Here is a 20,696-nt window from a genome sequence, read left to right on the forward strand (position 1 = left end):
CCTACCTAAGTGGCGATCCAACAAGTGAGGTTGCTCCTGGTACTTGTCCATTATACCTGAAAAGGAAAATATATCTGTAATAAGCTAGTCAAATTAAAGGCTCTTTACAGGCATTAATTGTGAGATACACCCCAACTGTAGACAGCTTTAGCTTAAGATTTCAGTATCCTTGAGCTAAGTGCTGCCACCACCTGTAAGCAAGATCAAAAAGTAAGAAAACTACAGAGAAGTAACTAAAAATATAGTCTGTCCACTTCTGTAGTGCTATCATTTACCTACACTGAATCATAAACTCCCTTCCAGGAGTCTCTCAAGTTACTGCGGACAAATCTCACAGCTAGATGAAACAAGCAATCACTCAGTTTGTTGCTGTCCTTCACTGCAGAGCACTTTGTGGCTCTCCTTTCCTAAGCACAACTTACCAGCGCACCATTTATGATGGAACTCTGCAAACAGAGGACAACATTAAACCATACACAGACTTAATATATACAGCAGACTGTAGCTGCTCCAGCTGTACCAGCTTTACACTGCACTCCTACCCACACAGCAACTAGAATGCTGCTTTACACCTTTCTGACTTGCTGTTCACATCTTCTTCATTAACATACAGAATCCCACTGTTATATTTGTTAGCATATCAAATTACTGATTGTCTTCAAAAACACATGCACAAAGCTATCTCAACATCAAGAAGTGTAGTAGCATGACACTTTTCCAACCCTGAGGCTAATACAGCCATGGGGAAATTCTCCCTGGACACACTGGGTTTCACCATAAGGCTATCTTCCTTCCCATGCCTGGAACATATTTAAAGATATAGTTCCACCACTGAGGATCTGTACTGAGACAGGCTATAGGCATTGCATAATTCTTATCTCTTTCTTTTGAGCTACCTGACTATAGCAGAAAAAAACCCAACATAGTAGTACTTTGCAAGTGAAGGTGCTCTTCACAATTCTCAGAGCTAGTTTTTTATTTTTAAATAGAACACAGGAAATTATTCAGCAAAGAATAAAGAATCCTTGACAAACTTTAACCTGGATAAATACAAACTGTAGCTATTACTATCTGTGCTCCTCAAAACTTTTCACATTACTTACTTTATCTTGCTGCCAGTAATATCTTATCTTCCCTTTAGGAATTGACTTGCGGAAAGAACAATTGAAACTGAATATTGAAAGAAAATACGAACAACTTGCCACAGTTTTTAGAAACAAAAGCATTTTGATTTAAACCTAGAATCAATGAAAAGCAGCTACAGAAATGAAAGCTGGACTTCAGAAGAGATCATCAAGTGATCCAGTATAGTGCTGGAGATTGTCTCAGTCATTTTAGATATTTGGTCAGAAAATAGCTTTTTAATCAGAAAACTAAAATATCTTCTTAACTGTTCTTCTTCCTTGTTTCTTTCTCAAACAATTTTGCTCTCTATCCCTTTTCTCCACTTGTCACATCAACACGTTAGGATTTAAGACATAATTCAACTTCAACACTGCTGTAGTTGAGCAGTGGATGACACTGCACAACCACTTTCAAGACACCAGCCAGTACAACAGTATCCTTGCAGTAACTTGTGCAATTCCACTGAGATACCACAGTGCTGTCTCCTATCAAGCGGGAAGCCTGAGCTCCTAATCATCACTAACTTCCCATTGTAATTAATGATACCTTAAGCTGTGTACAAATAACAGAGCTAGTGAATACAGTAAATTCCATCAACACTCACAGCAATAACTCTCAAGCAGAAGTGGAATTTAACAGCAAATTCCTTATCTTGCCAAATTATTTCCCAGATCGCAGTCTGGCAATCTAAAGTAAAACCCTAAATCTAAATGCTGAAGAGAATTAATTGAAAAAAAGTTCTTTTAATACAATTATTCAAAAAAAGATCTTCCTAAATTTTCCTACAAAATTATAGTTGCAGATTAAACTATCTTCCAAACTTCTGTTTCTAACAGTTCACGAAAAAATGAGCATCATAGGTTTTTTGTGAATGCTTTGGTGACCTGCGTTAAAATCCTCTGTAACTGATGATTAATGTGTTATCCGCATACAGATTAAAGATATTCCCTAAGCTTCAATGTTATATCCCACATGTTTGGCCTGTTACCCTATTTGGGACATGTTGCTCAAGAAGGATCAAATGATACCTTATGACACTAAATATCATAACTGAATACTGAACAACATGTACAGTACCTATCAGTTTTAATTATATTGACACTCTATTTACTGGGCAATGATATGAGTTCAGAAAGTTCATTAATACAATTTAAATACACGGAGACAGTATATATGATATGAAAGACAAGAGAGGCATAGCAAGATGATTGGTTGGAGGAGATGATGGCCTTTCAGACACTAAGATTTTTTCAGTAACGGCTTTTCTATCCCATTAAAGTCTACCATTTCACCTGTGATACCGAACGATCAACACAAATATGAGTGTTCTTGCTACGTTTTTCTGAACAGCTACATGTTCACCATTAACCTCCTCAGATGGAACAGTCAGTTAAGTGAATCCAGTATAATACTACCGAGTAATTTCTGCAGTGTCAGATTTCCAAATTCTAGGTTTTCTGGCTTATTGTTTGCCTACCTAGTTTCTTTTTGTCAAAAACACAGACACTGGATCAATATTTTGACTGCAAATTTTTGCAATTCCAATGTTTTTGCAAAAGTACTTGCAAAATATTAGTCCACTTAAATTGGTTTGTAAATATATGAAACTTTGAATTAACTTTTGCAAATCATCTGGTCAGAATATTGGATCCAATACACAGATGTGCATTATAACAGGCTAATTACCTAGGACACTACTACATGCAGGTAATTATACCACTTCTATATTCAGCTGAGGTCTAGAAGCAGAACAGCTGTCATTATATGGCACAAAAGCTCAGTTACTAAGTCACATCCAAGTTGCCTCCACTCAGAAACAACTACGTGATCTGTATGGATTCAGCTGCCCTTCGTATTTCCTACAAAATATAAGAGTAAAAATATGAAATTACCACTTTAAAGCTCCAAATGTATGCATTTTGAACAAGTAATTAGGTACAAAACTGGCTTTATTTAACAGACGTACAGACCTTAACTAAATTAGTGCCCGCATTTGAATAGGAAAGTGGAGGCTAAACATGGGTCAGAACGTAGTTAAATAATGCAAAATAATGCAATATACATCTGGCAAACAAAACGAGTAAAAAAATAAATCTAAACTACCTGTTGATAAAGTTCCAGCATTATCACTAATCCAAAATTAACGGTTTAGTCCTTTTTTGGTGAGAAGTTCCTTTAAGCAATACAAACGCACACTCCCTTTGGATGACGTGCTTACCTATGAATTTTTCCACCGTCATTTCTCGAGTCACCAGATCCCCAAAGACTCCCTTCAGGTTACCGATGAGCCCCCCGACCTCCTGACTCTCTGTGAAGCTCTCCAGGATATTTCTGGCGGAGATGACACCTGGCTCCTGGCTCCCGCCTTCCTCTGGCTCCGACGCCGCTCCATCCATCTCGCCCAAAGCCATGCCCGAGGCCGGCCGTCAGCGCTCCCTGCAACAGCCGGGCAGAGTTAACAGCCGGTGGGTCACGCCATCCGTCACGCCATCCCTCCCGCCGGGCGCGGAGCAGGGTACCCGAAGCAGAGGCGACGCCTCCCCGCAGCCGCTCGGACGGTCCCTCAGGTGACGCCGCCGCTCCTCACACACCCCCCGCCCGCCGCCATGCGGCCCACCGCGCCCCTCCCCGGCGGCCGCCGCGGAGCGGAGGCCCGGCCCGGCCCGGCCCTACCCTGCCTCCCCAGCCGCCCCACACAGCGGGCGGCTCTCGGCAGAGACGCGGGCGACAGCACCGGGGACGGCGGGCGAGGCCCTCAGCCCCCGCCCCGCCCCGACACGACCCGACCCGCCAGCTCCCGCGCGCATTACCCTGGCAACCGCCGCTGAGCTCCCCGCGAGCCTGCCCCGTGCGCGCCGCCGGGCGCAACCTCCCGCCTACGGGGCGCCGCGCGGGACGAAAGGATGCAGAGACGGCTGCGCTCCCGCGCGCGGCTTGGCTCCGCCCCGCTGCCGCAGGGCGGGCTGAGAGGACGGGCTGGCCGGGGCGGGGGCGGGGAGGGCAGGCAGGCGGTTCCCGGCGTTCATTTGGGATCCTCTGGTCTGCCGGACCGGAGAGCCCGTGGCTGGCGTTTCTTCAGTCAGCCGGGAAACGCCCCTTTTCATCTCGGCCGCGTCTCTGCTAGGCCGCCGCGCACAGAAACTCCCTCATGCCGGGAGGAACCGTCCTGAATGTGCCTCTCGCGTCGTTCTGCACGGGTTGCCACAGGTGTGCGCGGAAGGCAACCGGGTTACGCCGTTCTCCGTTACCTCCCCTACCCACGCCAAAACACTGAATTACATGGTTAAATTCGTTACCTAAATCTCGTAAAATTCTGGCAACAAGGTTTGAATGCTGAAAGCTACAGCTACAGCAAAAAAAGGGAAGATAAGCAAGTGGGCAGGTTCAAACAAATGGCTGTCCCCTCACAGCGGTTACTATCGCTCATGCCAGGTTCCTTCCCGTTAGCTTTCTCAGGAAGATACTCCGTCGTATTTCAGCCCAAGACATACCACACCTCCATCCATGCTGCTTTTCCCTCACACTTTATATTTTACCAGATGACAGCGCTAGTTTTCCACTTCTCTCTTGACACATTGCCAACACTGGGAAACTAAAGCCGAGGTCTCAAGTAGACATTGACTAAGTCACCTCAGGTTACCTTTTTACTTAATAGAAAATAAACCTGAAAGATCAGACCAGCTGACACGCTAAAATGGGTGCTCGGGGTGAGAGGACCCACCAGAGGTGCTCATTCCACTCCATTGATTATAAAGGAAATTCAGGGAGACACTTCAGTCTGGTCAGAACATTAGGACAGATAACTTCTCTTTCCCAGGATCCAGAAACTCCATCCACACCCTCATCTTCAGGCTCAAAATCGTTAAAGCAAACCACAATCACAAAATGCAGGTAGAGCAAACACCTAGTTTCTACAAGGCAAATGTTTTATTTGAGAAGTTCACATGTACTTTCCAATGTAATACATGTATTTTTGTTAACATTAATAAATACTAGTATGCATGCACTTTGCCGTTGTCTCAGACCTGGATCTTCTAGCTATCAGCTACAATTTCAACTGTATTCTAACTCTATTATTCCACTTCTCTGCTGTAATAATTGTATTAAGTGTTATAACCACACTGTGACAACTTCCCCTAATTGTAGCCCAAATTCAAAGGAAGTAAAAAATTTTAACTATTTGTATTATATTTACAGAGAATGAAATGCATTTTTTAAATCGTATCAATGACAACATCTAACTCTAAACTTTATGTAATCTTTATAGCACAGCGATTTAAAGTTGAAAAAAAAGTCTAAACATATTTGAGCATTTTTGAATATAGTATTTTATGTATTAGTCATGACAGCTGTCTAAAGCCTAAATACATAAGTTCGGTAATTCTTATTCAAATCCTCTGATTCGCATAAGCATTCCTTGGACTGCACTTACATTTACTTTCTTTACCACTTTCTTCCATTTAAAAAAACACGGGTCTGCTAATGTACTCTATCTCACATTGTATGCCAGTATCATTGTTGCACAGTTTTCTCCCCAAATTCTCATTGCCTACGTTTTCTGTAAAAATAAAGCAGTTAGGAATATTAAAAAACATGATAAAGCCATCTAATTTGACACTGTTCCTTCAATAATCCAGCAGTGGCAGAACAGATTAGCTTTGCCTACTGTACATTATTTTCTAAAATTGAAAATACATCAAGCACCAACCAACACAGCAGCCACAGATGCTTTCTTGTCATCAAGACACTAAGCCTCCCTCCCATTTTCTGCTCTTTTTGTAAGAAGGTATTTAAATGTTACTATCATAGCATAACACACTAAAATATCATACTAAAACTAAGATATGCTATTATCAAAAAATCACTGTTTTATATCAATAAACATACTGCTATTTCTTTCGCACGAGTAAAGTGCATCACTCCATCTGTGACAAGTATCATACTAAAACTATGATATGTTATTATCAAACTTGCGTGGTAACAACCCACTTTCTGACCATACACTTAATTACCAAGGAACTACAGACATCCTTTTTCTGAAATACCACTGTAATTTAATTTCTCATAGCAAGAGAAAAACAAAAGCATGTAAGTACATTAAACTAAAATAAATATTAGAAATGTTATTAATTACATATGCTTGCCAAGTGCAGTCCAAAGGGCCTTGTCTACTCTTTAAATCAAAAAGAGAATGTTTTCATTTTCAGATTCATAGAATCTGATTTAAATTTTGGATTAGGACACTTAACATGGGAAAGACAACAGAAATATAAATGGGAAAGGAGATGGAAACAGAGACAGAAAACTAAAACATAACAAAAAAGGGAGACATCAGGAACTAGTTACTACTTCCAGCACCACAATCCCACAACAGTAGGTCTCAGTAATGAACTGCTGATAGAGCAGCAGCAGAAGTGGCAGGATGCAAACAACTTTGGAAACGCAGCAGCTATGAAGTGAGACTCTCTACAAAGAGTAAGGTTAGGCTACTGTCATACTATTTTTCCAACCTAGGGGAGTCTTCCCAAACAATGCAGTCCTTTCCTTCAGCAGGGTATGAATCTGTGCTAGTAAACTAGTATATAAGTTAAAAATTACACAATCACTCTTAACATGTAGTGAGGCTCAAAAGTGTACTAAGCCTTTTACAGGTCAGGTGTTTTACCATAAACATTAATTCCTATTTTTAGTTCCTAATTACTTCTGATAGCCAGGGGCTGTTCATTACTAAGGGACTATGTCAGAATTTCTCAAACCTACCTCGTTACTTCAGAAGCTTTCTCATTACATTTAGGGTAGATCCCCTGTACCCCGTCCCAAAATGGTTCCAGTGGTTTATGTAATTAAAGAGCTGATACAATTTGTTTCGTTTCTCAAATCCTGGAGCTTTGGGTATTTTACTGTGATAGGCAGAGAAAAAAGAGCTGCTAAACCCACCAAACATTCCAGCAATGGCCAGTTCAAATTCTGAATGGCCATAGAAGGAAGCAGGGTCAAAGATAATTGGCCCAGAGTCGTCCTCAGCCACATTTCCTGCCCACAGGTCCCCATGCAGGAGAGCAGGAACAATTTCTACATCACAGAACATTTCGGGAATCTTTAGCTGAAAAAGCATGAACAAACACATAACAATTAAAGAGTGTTGAGGAAAATATTAAATTAAATAAATCACTGTAGTATATGACTAAGCTGGTCAAATACTGCCTGTTTTCAGTCCTCATGGAGTGCTTTTAAAGTTGATGGCTACAAGCATAAACCTGAACTGTAAGCCAGTAATAAATGTTCTTGATTGTTCTTGACAAAGCTTACCAAATCATTTAATTCACAGTCTTTTATTAACATCTAGTATTAATGTATTGTTTCTATACATGGATAGTGTTGGCTGTCACAAGAAATATAAATTTCATTTAAATGAAAATGTTTCATTAGCAAAAATGGCAGCAGTAAATATCTGTACCAATTAACCAGAATTAAGGAATAAATTTGTGATGTAGAGCTTGCAGAAGAATAAATTCCTGGCTGCTTCTTAAGTACTGCCTGGAGTGTGACCTGAACCACAGTCTCAGCTGTAAGCCTGGGCCAATTTAAAAAAAAATAATAATAAAAAAAAAATAATCTGCCTGGGCAGCAGAATCTTACCCACTTTGTAACATCAAGTTCTTAGATAGGATTTACCATCTTATTGTTATTAGCTGGATTCTAAGAAATACATTTCAGTGCTGAACTACAGGTTTATTTTCTATTTTTCTATTAAAAAACTGAAAGAGCAACATGAATTCTTTTCAGCTGACAATGTTGCTGGACCAGCTGTGAAGCTAGTCCAGTTACTACTGTTCATTAAAAGCTATGTAAATCTCTTGTAAAACACTTTTCAAATTCCAGTGATACATATTTTCTAATATTCCAAAAATCACATTTAAGACATGGTTCATACTTTTAGCTGTGACCAAAGTTCTCTGGCTTCTCTGTCTCCATAATCTTTTTCAATCAAATCCAACTGAGCTTGGAGTCGGTGACGAATGAAGAATGAAGGCCAATCACTCTGCCATTCATTCACCTAGAAAATATGATAGAGAGGTTTGTAATAAACAATTTTAACGTATACACGGTCAGCATTAATAATACATAGATATCAAGTTAAAATGTTCAATGCTGACACAATGGCCTAGACAACGTTAGTATGACCTATGGACAGTGTTATTAGAGATTTCATTGATTGTTCTTCTGGGAGTGATGCTCTCTTCCATGCTTAGGTGGGGCTCTTTAACATGAGATCTAAGTTGAGGTTCTGGCTGTTTCCATTCATTCAAGTTTTCTTAATGTATTTTAGAGGAAGAGCTTCTGTGAGATCACTTCAGTTGTTCTATATTATATTCCAAAAATCTTTGGAAATGCAAAAGCATTTGTTCATTTTTATTGGGTAATGTGTTTCTAATTCGATGAAAAGTTGTACTTGTAGCAAAGAGTTTGAGACATTGAAAGTTCAATTGGTTAAATAGCAGAATGAAATTCCACCATGTGCAGAGCCAGCAAATGACTGATTTTTCTCTGAGAGCCCTTTCCAATGTCTTATGTGATATGTTACATGATGAGGGTCTCTAAAAGCAGTGGATTTTGCCATTTAAGATCCATATAGTAGGGGTTTAGAAAAACAAAACCAAGACATGGTATCTGAAGGGATACTTTTTTTATTAAGTATCACCAAGCTAAAGAACCACCACGTAATTTCAAATTCTTATTCGATTCACTGTGTCTACATGCATTGTAGCAAGCCACACACGTTGAATAGTGATCATATTCCCTTCACTGTCAGGTCAGAATGAAACAGTGAAAGCAGAACTGTGATCATAATGAAACAAGCTTTTGTATAAGGAATTTATAGAATCATATGAGTGCACGTTAGCTTTCACAGGCATGGAACATACCTGTGGTATATAACCACAGCAAGTGGCTGTATGGAATCCAAACTTATCCACATACTGAGACTCAGAGTGACCTGCTCCTTTACCTAAGAAACAAAAAAAATATTGGGAGTTTTGAGATCCTTACACAGTAAAGTTTGCAAACACAGAACTAGATTTCAGCGAATAAGCATACAAAATAATTTTAAGCACTTATTTCATGGTCACAACCCTCTCTAAAGATGGAAAAAAGTCTCTTAAACTTGAAAATACTGAATGGAAATGGAGGCACAATTAGTCACAGTTAGTGACTTTTCTTTGGATAAATGAGTTAGACATTCAGGAACAGAGTCCAGATACCAGATTCACAATCTACTGTTCTGACACTTGAACATGTTGTCATTAAACTTTGCTTATTTTTGATTCATAGATTATTTGTGGCCTGCTAGTAATTTGGTCTTCACTCAAAAATAATGGATTATAATATGTCCAACACTAAGTCTCGAATCTGGTCCATCCCTGAAGTCATGAGAAAGACACATAAACAGACTGGTGGTTCACATTTTAATACCAACAACTCTAGAAGAATAATATGTTGTATAGCTTCCTTTTTTTTCCCCTCCCCATTTATGCCTTAATCCACTTTCCAAACAATGATGGAAGGTGTTTTCATTGAAGTCTACAGAAACTGGATCATGACCTTACACTGCTGAATTAGTTATCTCCAAGGAGCAGCAATTGTTGTATATTTTGCTACATATTTGAGTTCAAAAATGTAATCCCCAACATCTTTAAAGGGGAACTTAATTATGTATTTACTATCTGGGACCATATTCTGTAATAAGCTAATTGTCTAAACCAACAGTAAACAAAAAAAGAGGTTGTCTGTATGGTCAAGAACATTTTAGGAGATTGATGGTAGATGAGGCTGAAAGGTTTATTAAACTGTCCTTATCTTGACCCATGAGCCTTTTGTTATATTTTCTCCCCCCTGTCCAGCTGAGAAGGGGGAGTGATAGAGCAGCTTTGGTGGGCATCTGGCATCCAGCCAGGGTCAACCCACCACAAACTGACACTGAAAAAGACAACTAGTCCAAATTTTCAGTTTGGCTTATGAAATGTTGAAAGCTCTAACTATCAAATATTAGCACTATTTCTTACTAAAATTCAGTATCTGCATAATATTATACAACAAAGTATATACAAAATGAAAAATTAAAAATAAATTAATTTAGTTTTGTCAAGGTTAAAATGCTATGTTTAGAAATTATAATAGTAATTACAGCTCCTGTGTATATCACGTACATTTTACAAGTGTGGCATAGGGACAGGAGGGACATATCTCATGAAACAGTGTCCCAGTACTGAATTTACTTATCATTAAAATTATAATGCAATATTGTACCACAGCCAAATTAATTACTTCATTTTTGGTTTAATACATGATATCAATACTCTACCAATTGTGTTTCCCTCCTTTCTCAATTTCTCTCCAAGTTTCTGGTTATAAAGATGAAGATCTGCTATCTGCTCTCCAAGCTTTGAAGAATATCTGTAGGATCAAAAAACAAAACGAAACTGAAACAAGTGAATGAAATATTACAGGGAAAAAAGAATCTCAATTAAATATGACCAAGTATATTTTTGACAAATATAGAACCTTAATCAACTTCTCAAGTATGTAACAGGGAGCAAATGACTAGACAACAACTCTGAAGAAATGGGTTGTAACAGATAATAAAAAGAACATAAGTCAATGATCTTGCAAGAAAGGTAAACAGAACACAAGGTTGTATAAACAGAAGCACAGAGTGCAGAAGGATCAAGCAATCCTCCTTATCAGCTCCACATTAGTAAGCAGAGAATAGAACATGGTATCTACTTTTGGGCCTCATACTTCGAGATCAGCTGAACAGCAATAAGAATAGTAAGTCTAAAAAGAAGCCATAGGCAAGGATTGAGTTGAGATTGCTTAATGTAGAAGACAGAGAACTAAAAAGCAGTTAAAATATTGCAGATATCTGAACAGGAACTGCAAGGATGGAAACTAATTTCTTCTCCATGTCCAGAATGGGTAGGAAATAATGGGTTTAAAATTGCAGCCAAGAGGACTGAGGTTAGACATTAGAAAAATCTTTCCTAGGAACAGTCGGATGGATTGGAATGGATTGTTTGGGGAGGCTGTGGAATTGTCATTATTCTCCCAATAAAAATAGATAGGTTCAACAAACTGCCAGAAGAGCCACAGGCATTACTGTGTTCCCATAGAGGCCCGGAATGAAGCAGTTAACTCCTGAAAGCCTATGTTCAGGAGCCTATGACTCCTGAATTCCATTCAGGTTGGCTGACGGATGAAATGGAACTTAATGTTATCCATCTATTTAGTTCTTCCTCACCCTAGTGCCTTTGACCTTGTTGATTGACTTCAATCATACTTGGAGATTATATTTAGAGAAGCAGAGGTTTCAAAGACATAAGCAGCCCACAAGTTTAAAGAAAACTGACAGACTGGGAAAGGAAACTCAAATGAAAAATCTCATGAGGGAAAGATGGGCTAAACTCAGCCATTATCACATTCACTTTAGTAGCATCTCAGCACATGTGGACCAGCATACAAAGCTCTAGGCTAGCAATAGCATGCCATTTCTATTGTAGGTAGAGGGTCAGAGAACAGCAAAATACGCAGACGGAGTGTATACACACACATATATAGATACATATATGTATTTTTTTAATATGTACACATACAAACAAACATGGATCTTGACAGATACAAGCTCTATCTCTGATAGAATAGAGAGGTTCTTCTCAAAGTTTTCTGACTGACTGTAAGATAAGAAAATATGCCCCAAAACAGGAAAAAGAAGAAGAGATGTACAGACATACTTGTTGAGGTGCTTCATCTTTAGGTACTCCATGACAAACATTGCTCCTCCTCCAGGTAGGTCAATTATTTTAATGGGCTGAGGCACTCTCACAATATTGGTTTTCTGAATAGCTTCCAAACTTGCCATTTCCCCTTCAAACATTTTTCTAGCCTGTCAAGGAATAAGAATATCCTTAGGCTAAACTATGGATGTCTGCAACAAGTACTTTGGAAAAAAACAGCCTTGTTTACAAAGTTACAAGGAGTTAATTCATCTTGATAAAAGAATGTAGCTGCAGCAAGGTTTCAGTCCACACAGGGAGACTCGAGTACCTTAATTCCAACTTCTTTTTTTCCCAAATTCATTCCAGGGTAGTAGGATACATCACATTTCACCATTATTTCCAGCTGCTTAAGGAGATACCAAACTACACAGCTGTAACAATGAGTATAATACCCAAGACCTCCTCCTTCAAAACCACAGAAGACCACTACTAAATGAAGTAAAAGATTGAATCCTTAAACTAGTTTTCCTTTCCATGCAGGTCAATGGCCACCAGATGGAGACGACAGTAAATAAGAAGCCTGTATTCTGCATTTTTTAAGTAAAGATGCTGTTCTTCACAGCAGTTTTAAGATGCGTTTAATATTGATAAAGCAAATTTCTGATGCACTGTGGTGTTACAAAAAGCAATTGAGTATTCATTTAGTAATAGAAAAGTCAAGAGCTTGGCCTGAAAAATTGCAAGAATCTTACTCCCAGAAATACAAAAAGCCTTGGGGAAGTTTGAAACCTCTGTAGCTTTAAAAATAATACATGAGATTTAGCACTGGTACCCTGTTTCCTCCCTCCCTCCCACTATTCTATCCTCCCAACTGAAACATGAAAAGGAATGCAGTGAATGCAAATTCGGCTTTAGGCTTTTCCAAACTCTGAGTACTACAATAACAGCTCTGTACTTAACCCCCTTTTTACATATTGTAATGCCAATTCCTGTTGAGGGTTATCACATTGCATTACACCTCATTTTGCATGAGCCAAACCTCCTACATTAATACTTGATATAAAATAGACTACAGCTTTTAAAAGAAAACTGAAAGGAAAACTCCATTAGAAGTCAGCTTGAAAATGCAGAACTCTAAATTATTAACAATTGGGTGCTTTTAAAATAAAAAGCTCTCTACATCCAATAATATTAGTAGATAAATATCTGCTAGCATTAACCTGAGGTTTGTGGTTGATTTTAACAAATACTCGTCCACTGTCTGTTTCATAACCTTGGCTTTGGCTAATGTATCCTCCTCCCGAGCTTCCAAACGCCTTCAGAATGGAAGTTTTCAATTCTGTTTTCAGGATTTTTTCCATGGTAATTTCCAGGCTGCTACAGCTGCTTTCAGCTAAATCCACTGCAAAACAAGATTAAAGGTTTGGGTCCTTCTTTCACTGTCACTGTGCTATGAGGTAAAGGGCCACCCACCAAATAAAAAAAAAAAAAAAAAAAGAAAAATAGCAGCCAAAAAAAAAAAAAAAAGGCAAACCCAGAGATGTTTCAAAATGCTTTGCTTCCCATAAGTTTTTGTAGCTATACATGAAAAATAAAAATCTTTAGAAATATTTGCTAGAATAAAATTGAGAGGTGTGTCCTGGGTCCTCTCTCAACTGTGCTGAGAGCTGCTGGTATTTGTAGTTTGGACCCGTTTTTCTTTTTTAATCTCTGCGACCGCATTGTAGAAGCGGTCATTTTTAAACCAATCCACTAGAGGGAGTCTAAGTGCAACAATACAAATTGCGCACATGAGTTGTATTGTCGTTATTTACGATAGGAAAAACAATGTTGCAGTCCATAAGGATGAAATTAAATCATGCTGCTGACCATAAGTCAGCCACCAGAAATATGTGGAAAGGTTGGTGTTTTTTTTCTCTGTTTGTAGTTGCTTTGTGTGGACTGGAATTCTGTTGTCATCACTGAGACCTTTAGAACGCTTTCCCTTCTTGGGACATAATTGGATCTCTTGTAAGAGACAGTCAAAAGATTTTTATTGCCTGAAAGTGTCCTCCAGTCAGTGAGATAGTAGGGTGCTCAGGGCTGGACATTATAAAGTGAAAATTTATAGTAAAAGCATCAAGTTGGTAATAAAGTAATTTAGGATACTGTTCCTATATGCTTCTCCAGGTTTAACATGATCTTTAGGATGTTATTTCACCTTTTTATCTCCTTTCATAATCTGACACACAGAAAGAAGATCCCTTGGGTACTGCTGAATTTAATCACTTCATACTTGCAAAGTGCACTGACGCCCTCAGGTATAAAGTGTTAAACCTTTAAAACATGTTATCATAACCCAGATCCTACATTATTTGTTTTAATAATGTCTGTATAAAGATAACATATTTGGTTAGGTGGCTATGACCAACTGCTAGCACATTTCAATCTGTGGAAAAGGCTGCAGTTCTTGTTCTCACTTGGAGCAGCAATGCCTACCATCTCCCCAGGGAATTTCTGGATTTTGTTGCCACTGTTGCACTGTGCTTTCACGCATTTATCTCTCTTTTCACTACTATTTGTTTGCATTGATTCATATAAGCTATTTGGTTTTGACAGAGAAAGGAATGATTACTGGACAAATACTAGCTTCATTTAGGTAGGCTTTTCACTACATTCACAAATGGTTCCAGTCCTACATAGAGTGAAAAATACTGGTATAGTACAAATTATTTCTCAAAGAAGTATTTCTCAGAACATAGCTCCTTATGGTACACAGAGGAGCTGGAACATAGCAGACCTCAAAGGGACAAACTGGCTAAGGAGGAATTTTTCTCACATCCAGAATTATCTAAGCAGGACATTGCTTACAGAGTAAGAGCACAAGCTGGAGAAGTGCAGCTCATGACCTGGAATCGGAAACAGTGATTCAAATACAGAAGAGTATTCAAGAACAGCAAGAAGCCGCATTCAAGGTTACGTATCATGGTTGGACATTTGCATTGTATGTCTAAAGTAACCACTGACTGCTTTGGCAATCCTTCTACAAAGTCCCGCTGTAATATTTTATAACCATCTGTCATGGGTTAACCCCAGCCAGCAACTAAGCGCCACTCACTCCTCCCTGCTCCCAGTGGGATGGGGAGGAGAATTGGGAAAAAAAGTAAAACACGTGGATTGAGATAAGAACAGCTTAATAACTAAAATTACAATAAAATAATAATAATACAAATATAATAACAATAATAATTTTAATGAAAAGGAATATAACAAAAAGAGAGAAATTAGACCCAAGAAAAGACAAGTGATGCACAATGTAGTTGGCTCACCACCCGCTGACCAATGCCCAAGCAGTGATCCACCCCCTCAGCCAACTCCTCCCAGTTTATATACTGAGCATGATGTTCTATGGTGTAGAATATTCCTTTGGCTAGTTTGGGTCAGCTGTCCTGGCCATGCTCCCTCCCAGCTTCTTGTGCACCTGCTTGCTTGCAGAGCATAGGAAGCTGAAAAATCCTTAAGTTAGGATAAGTGCTACTTAACAACAACTAAAACATCAGTGTGTTATCAACATTATTCTCCCACTAAATCCAAAACACACTGTACCAGCAACTAGGAAGAAAATTAACTCTATCCCAGCTGAAACCAGGACACCATCACATCACTGATATACTAACTGTAAAACAGATTATTCACAAAATAGAGCTATGGAAAGTAATGCTGGGGAGAGGTAGAGAAGAGTCTGCACTTACTGTAGGAGTCTTAAGTATTTCGTCCATATACTCCCATGGAGCACTTTTGCCTAGAAAACGAGCCACAGCTACTAAAGCAAACAACTGTGCCTGGACCAAATAAAGCTTGAAGCTTAAGTGCTCAGCATGTACATTAAATCACAGTAAACCAGTGCAGATGCACTCAAAACAACTTGATTATACCTGTAGATCTTGGACAGTTTGAGTCAGTTAGTTAATATGACTCATCTGACTGATTTATATAGTGAAAATGCCAAGCAATTTGAACTTCAGGATGTATGAAGCCCTGAAAAGTACCCTACTATTAGAACAATGGTCTCCAACTGCTGAAAGGAGGGAATCATACCCTCGGTTGCAATGGATCACCTGGGGAGATGATTAAAGTTTTCTGGCAACAAAATAAATTAAAATGAGCAGGTACCCTTATTTCTGCATAGTGAAAGATACCCTAATTCATTTTTCTATTAACCTGTTAAGGAAAAAAAAAACCCAAAGCCCCCCAAAACCAAAACAAACAATATTACTACTGAACCCAAAATTTTTGCAGTCTAGTAGGCCATGGACTTCTGTCCTACAATTACCAGTGAAGATACCAATAGTTACTGACTGTAACACTTCTTTCAGCATTCTGACATTTTATTTTTGGTTAAACCAGAAACAGGACTGTGTTAATCCAAATATATTGCATCACTGACATAGTAGCCAAGAGATAGGAAAGCCTTCTGTTTGCTTCCACATTGGATTGGTATTTAATTAGTAATGCACAGGTGAAAGGCCTGGTTTCCTAACATTTTTGTTCACATTGTTTCCAGTCAAGCAACTTCGAACAATATCATTTCAAACTCTGGAAGTAAAACAACTCAAATGCATCCCAGATGGGCTCAAAGGAATAGAGTGCTTGAAAAACCCACGTCAATGAATCCTCCTACCACCAACAATTCAGCACCATGGCCAGGTCACAAAGGAAAATACTAATTGCATCAGTGAGATACGAGAAGATGGTGAGGAATTACAAAGAACTATTTATGTGAGTGTTGTTTGGCTCCTGGTTTGAGTCCTATCCTCAGAGTTATGCTTGTAGTGGAGTTTGTAACTGTTTCGTTTCCCAGCTCTTTTCTTCTTGTTTTGCTCACAAATGCTTCTATTTGTTTTCAAAGACTGTCCAGAAGACAGGTATCCCCATGCATACCAATGAAGAAAAAGATTGTTCACTTCTCCTTTGGGAGTAACAGTATCTAAAGAATCACAGTAAAACAAAGAAGCTGTATAGAACAGTGTAAGCCAAGAGCAAGATAAGACTTTTCATCATAAAAACCTCCCTGCCTTTGACAGAAGTTACAGTTTCTCAGTAAAGAACTATCCAAGGACAAATAATTCAGAGCTCGTTTAATCCTATAGATCTGATCTTCAGCATAACTGCACAGGCTGTAGCTCTGTATATAATATCAACCACGTCTTGGGAGATTTTAGTGAATTCTTTTGAGATTTCATTTTAAAATGTGTTGAAAAGTAATTTAATATTTTTTACAAAGAAAAATAATAAAGCTATTGTGACTCTGGTGTGGCTTAGTTACCAGAAATACACTTTCCTATTAAATCTTTTGTCACAATCAGTGCCTACTGTACAAGCTAATTATATACCACTTCCCACCTGCTTTCACTTCTGCTAGAACAGTGCAGCATCAGTTAAAATCACCAGATGTATTTTGGAACAGCAGTGAAGATGAAAAGCAGGAAAACAGTGCTAGAGTGCAACGTACGTATCTGCAGACAGTTTTTGCAGATGGCAGCAGTCCACGAGAATGAAAACAACAACAAAAAAAATCACACTGAAATGCAGGGTACATAAGAACTATAAGCAATTCAGCAAAAATACAGATTCTTGCAGAGAGGTTCGAACTGGATGTATTTTCACAATTAGGACAGTCAAGCCCATAGAGGCTGTGCAGCCTCCATCCTTGGACAGTTTCAAGACCAGACAAAGACCTAAGTAACCTGGCCTGTCCTCACAGCTCATCCTGCTTTAAGCAGGACATTGAACTAAGTGACCTCCTGAGGTCTGTCCCAACCTGAATTTTCCTATGATCCTCACCATTGAGTCCAGATTTCCAAGTCTCCCTTCCCCTAGCTCCTCTCTAAGGCAGAAGCTGATGTTATTAAAATTACACATAATCATATCCCAACCCACTAATTAATTCTCTAAGGAATTAATTTCAAAATTTAGTTTAAGAAAAAAGATATAGAGAGATCTGGTTTTAAAAATATTAAAAATAAATGCCTTGAGATGCTTTAGTCTACATATGCCACACGTATATTGTGATCCATCTTGAGAAAAGACTTGTAAAAAATTGTAATATCCTATCATGATGTTTCTAATATTCAAATACATGAACACTATATATTTAAGAAAAATTCAGTGGTTCTTTAATCCTTTTTCCTTGTCCAAACAGGAATGGAAAGCCAGCAAAATTATAATACAAAACCAGGAAATACAGAATGAAAGCATGGGTACAAGGAAACACGCTCGCCAGATTTAGAATGTACGGAGGGAGCCAAGAGTGAGGAATATATGAGAAGGAAAAGCAGAACACATTAGCTTTAAACTGTAAGAGAAAAAGAATACCAAAGGCATGCCTAGAACACACAATGCAACAAAATGATCAAAGAGGAAAATTCTAAGAGCAGTGCAGAACTATACAACATGTAAGGGAAAAACAAAAATTACCTTATAGAACTGCAGCAATTTCTCCTTAAGGATCCACCAGCAGCCTGCCTTCAGAAGAGAAGAGTTCATCCCCTTCTCCATTCCCTGGTTCAACTGCTGTCTACAAGAACTCAAAACCAAGGGATCCATGGTACAGTAGAGCTCACTGTTACATTCCATCTGTATTCCTCCCTACACCCCTCCCATTTTTAATTGCAGCACAAAATAGCTTTGAAAAAGTGAGCATAATATCCCTTAAATTAAAGCTCTAAATACAATTGTTTCTATTTACCTAACTTGCATAACAACAAAATTTTAATTCAATCACAAAAATATTTTGATTCAGTTCTATTAGGAAAAGGTGATCTTTAAAGACTTACCATTGATCACTCAAGTCTATGACTGACTGACAGAAAATCCACCTTTATCTCACTTTTTCACTTTCTAATGATAAAAAAGTATTTAGGTATTTTAGCAAAATAAACATGCTGATTTGTTGAAGATTTGCAACAGAATGACCTTGTTAAATAACATCTAACTTTATTATGATCACATATGGAAATAAATAGTTAAGGGATCTAACCAGACTGACTGCTGGCTAAAATTCCACAGCATTTCTTCAATCAGCTGCACTAAGCAGCGTTAAGTTTGGGTGAATGGCATAAGGATATGGGCACAGACATAACATTCCATCAACAACATCCAAACAGCTGGTACAACAAAGTTTGAAGGCACAGATAGGACATCAAATGATACTGTAACTGAACAACATGTAAATTTTATTCAGTGACACACTGCTCCAGATTAAAATCTATGACCATGTTCCCATCAACACCTTCAATGACCATAATTGTCTAACGAACAAGGGACCTTTAACAGGTTAGAGCAAGTAGCTCCCAAGAATGAATGCAAGCTGTAAAGTTTTAATTCAGAGAACAGAGACAACAATAGTCAACTGGGAAACTTTTTATTTAAGCAACAAGGTAAAAGTAAAAGCTATTCTACCAAGCAAGGCTTTAAAACTTTTTGTAGCAAAAGTTAAACAGCCAGTGAGAAGAGTAGTAGAATTAAGGAGAGAGCTATATCAAGTGATAAGTCTTCTCTAAACTTCCTTCCAATTTGTATAACTGCAAAACCAGCAACTAAAAACCCCTCAGTAATCTGCAAATATCCAGTGAAAAACATTTTTAATTAATTGAAGTCATTCCCAAACACTCAAAATGCATGCTAGGAATCATGCATCTCTTTCACCTACCTGGTTCGCTTGCAATGAAATACCATTACCAGCCTACATCAAAAAGAGTACAATTTTAGTATTACCATCTTGCAGATACAAAAAATAGCTACTCTGCAAAGCCATCCTTAAAGAACTTCTGACAGTCATGTAGAGCTGCTGTTTTGTGAGTTACATTTTAACTTCCTTTGGTTTCATGCCTCTTATCCCAGGAGCTACAAAGTGCGCTTAGTGGGGACTGAAGAAAAATGTTAGCTTATGGCACCTGTAGTCTAAACTACAGAAAATTTATGTGAAGCCTGTACCATGACCAGATGGCATTATCCTATCGGCAATGATAACGGTCAAAAAGTACATCCTCTGATTGTATTAATGAGAGAGTATATCTTCACAGGATGTGTACATGTAAAGTGTCTTACCTGAAAAGAATGCACACTATTGGACAAAAGCGTAATCCGAAAGAGAAGAGCACACTAGTTCTGGTGAAAACAAAACTGCTGTAGATAAGAGCCCACTGACTGGCAAGCCCAGAACAGCCTACAAGAATGCCATGAGGCACCAAAATGCACAGGCCAGAAAAAATTATAAGCATTTTCACACAGCTCTGTAACAGAACAGGAAGCAGTCTTCATCCAATAGAATCACATTAGCATAATGAATAACAAGTCGAAATAATTTTTCACAGTTCCCATTATATAATTTTCTTGTTGACTTTCAAAATATTTTGTTAACATTGTTCTCATGCACATAACTGGACATGAAGAGCTGAAAGAGTCTGAGCAATCTATTGTAAAGGTGGGGGGCAACAGCAAAAAACAATGAGCAACTTTTTTAGCCATCTCCTCAGTAACTGAGAAAAGCAGTTTTCCATTTCACAAACACTTCTCTAATGTCTTCCATTAGGGTGCAAATGCAAACCCTGGTATTTCTCTACTCTGAAGCACAACTGGTCCCTAAGAAAGAACTTCTTCCAAATCATTTACACGTGAATGCTTGATTTGTATTACCTTGCCTAGTCTCAAGCATACAATGCTTTCTTGACAGTGACAGATCTTTTGTGCAACTGAATAAATTCCTTCCTTAGATACTTCCCTCATAAAAGTTACTCCCAACTATCCTAAAAAGGGATG

General features: G+C 38.5%; 2 protein-coding genes across 8 annotated transcripts in view; both read right to left on the reverse strand.

Moving 5' to 3' along the window:
• TBCD (tubulin folding cofactor D) overlaps positions 1–4,049 on the reverse strand; it is a 130,266-nt gene extending 126,217 nt beyond the window's left edge. For 4 of the 5 annotated variants that reach the window (XM_049812680.1, XM_049812679.1, XM_049812677.1 and 1 more), the window contains exons 1-3: positions 3,936–4,049; positions 3,344–3,561; positions 6–56 (exon numbers count right to left, since the gene is read on the reverse strand). In XM_049812680.1, coding sequence (XP_049668637.1) covers positions 6–56; positions 3,344–3,536 — 244 coding nt within the window. In that variant the 5' untranslated portion in view covers positions 3,537–3,561; positions 3,936–4,049. Of the gene's footprint in view, positions 1–5; positions 57–3,343; positions 3,562–3,798; positions 3,888–3,935 lie in introns of those variants that run through there. The other variant, XM_049812678.1, reaches the window with a different exon arrangement.
• Positions 4,050–5,033: 984 nt separating this feature from the next.
• FN3K (fructosamine 3 kinase) lies at positions 5,034–18,520 on the reverse strand. 3 transcript variants are annotated; one of them, XM_049812715.1, is made up of 7 exons: positions 18,354–18,445; positions 13,118–13,299; positions 11,913–12,064; positions 10,487–10,578; positions 9,051–9,133; positions 8,060–8,182; positions 5,034–7,228 (listed from the first exon to the last, which is right to left on the reverse strand). In XM_049812715.1, exons 2-7 carry the CDS (start codon positions 13,256–13,258, stop codon positions 6,890–6,892), a joined length of 930 nt encoding a protein of 309 aa, XP_049668672.1. In that variant the 5' UTR covers positions 13,259–13,299; positions 18,354–18,445; the 3' UTR covers positions 5,034–6,889. The 3 variants fall into 3 exon arrangements, with proteins under 3 accessions (XP_049668672.1, XP_049668671.1, XP_049668673.1); XM_049812714.1 differs by lacking the exon at positions 13,118–13,299 and having other exon boundaries at positions 18,354–18,520; XM_049812716.1 differs by lacking the exon at positions 18,354–18,445 and having other exon boundaries at positions 13,171–13,285.
• Between the last annotated feature and the right edge of the window lie 2,176 nt (positions 18,521–20,696).

The sequence above is a fragment of the Accipiter gentilis genome, chromosome 10 (genome assembly GCF_929443795.1).
Source record: "Accipiter gentilis chromosome 10, bAccGen1.1, whole genome shotgun sequence".
In the NCBI taxonomy this organism is placed as follows: Eukaryota; Metazoa; Chordata; class Aves; order Accipitriformes; family Accipitridae; genus Astur; species Astur gentilis.

Excerpts from the sequence above, each read along its gene's own strand:
- FN3K (XM_049812714.1), bottom strand. The coding sequence starts at position 18,512 with ATGGAATGTAACAGTGAGCTCTACTGTACCATGGATCCCTTGGTTTTG. Across the intron at positions 10,579-11,912 it reads AAGATGAAGCACCTCAACAA|ATATTCTTCAAAGCTTGGAG; the intron begins GTATGTCTGTAC and ends TTGATCCTACAG. Across the intron at positions 9,134-10,486 it reads AAAGGAGGGAAACACAATTG|GTAAAGGAGCAGGTCACTCT; the intron begins GTAGAGTATTGA and ends TTTGTTTCTTAG.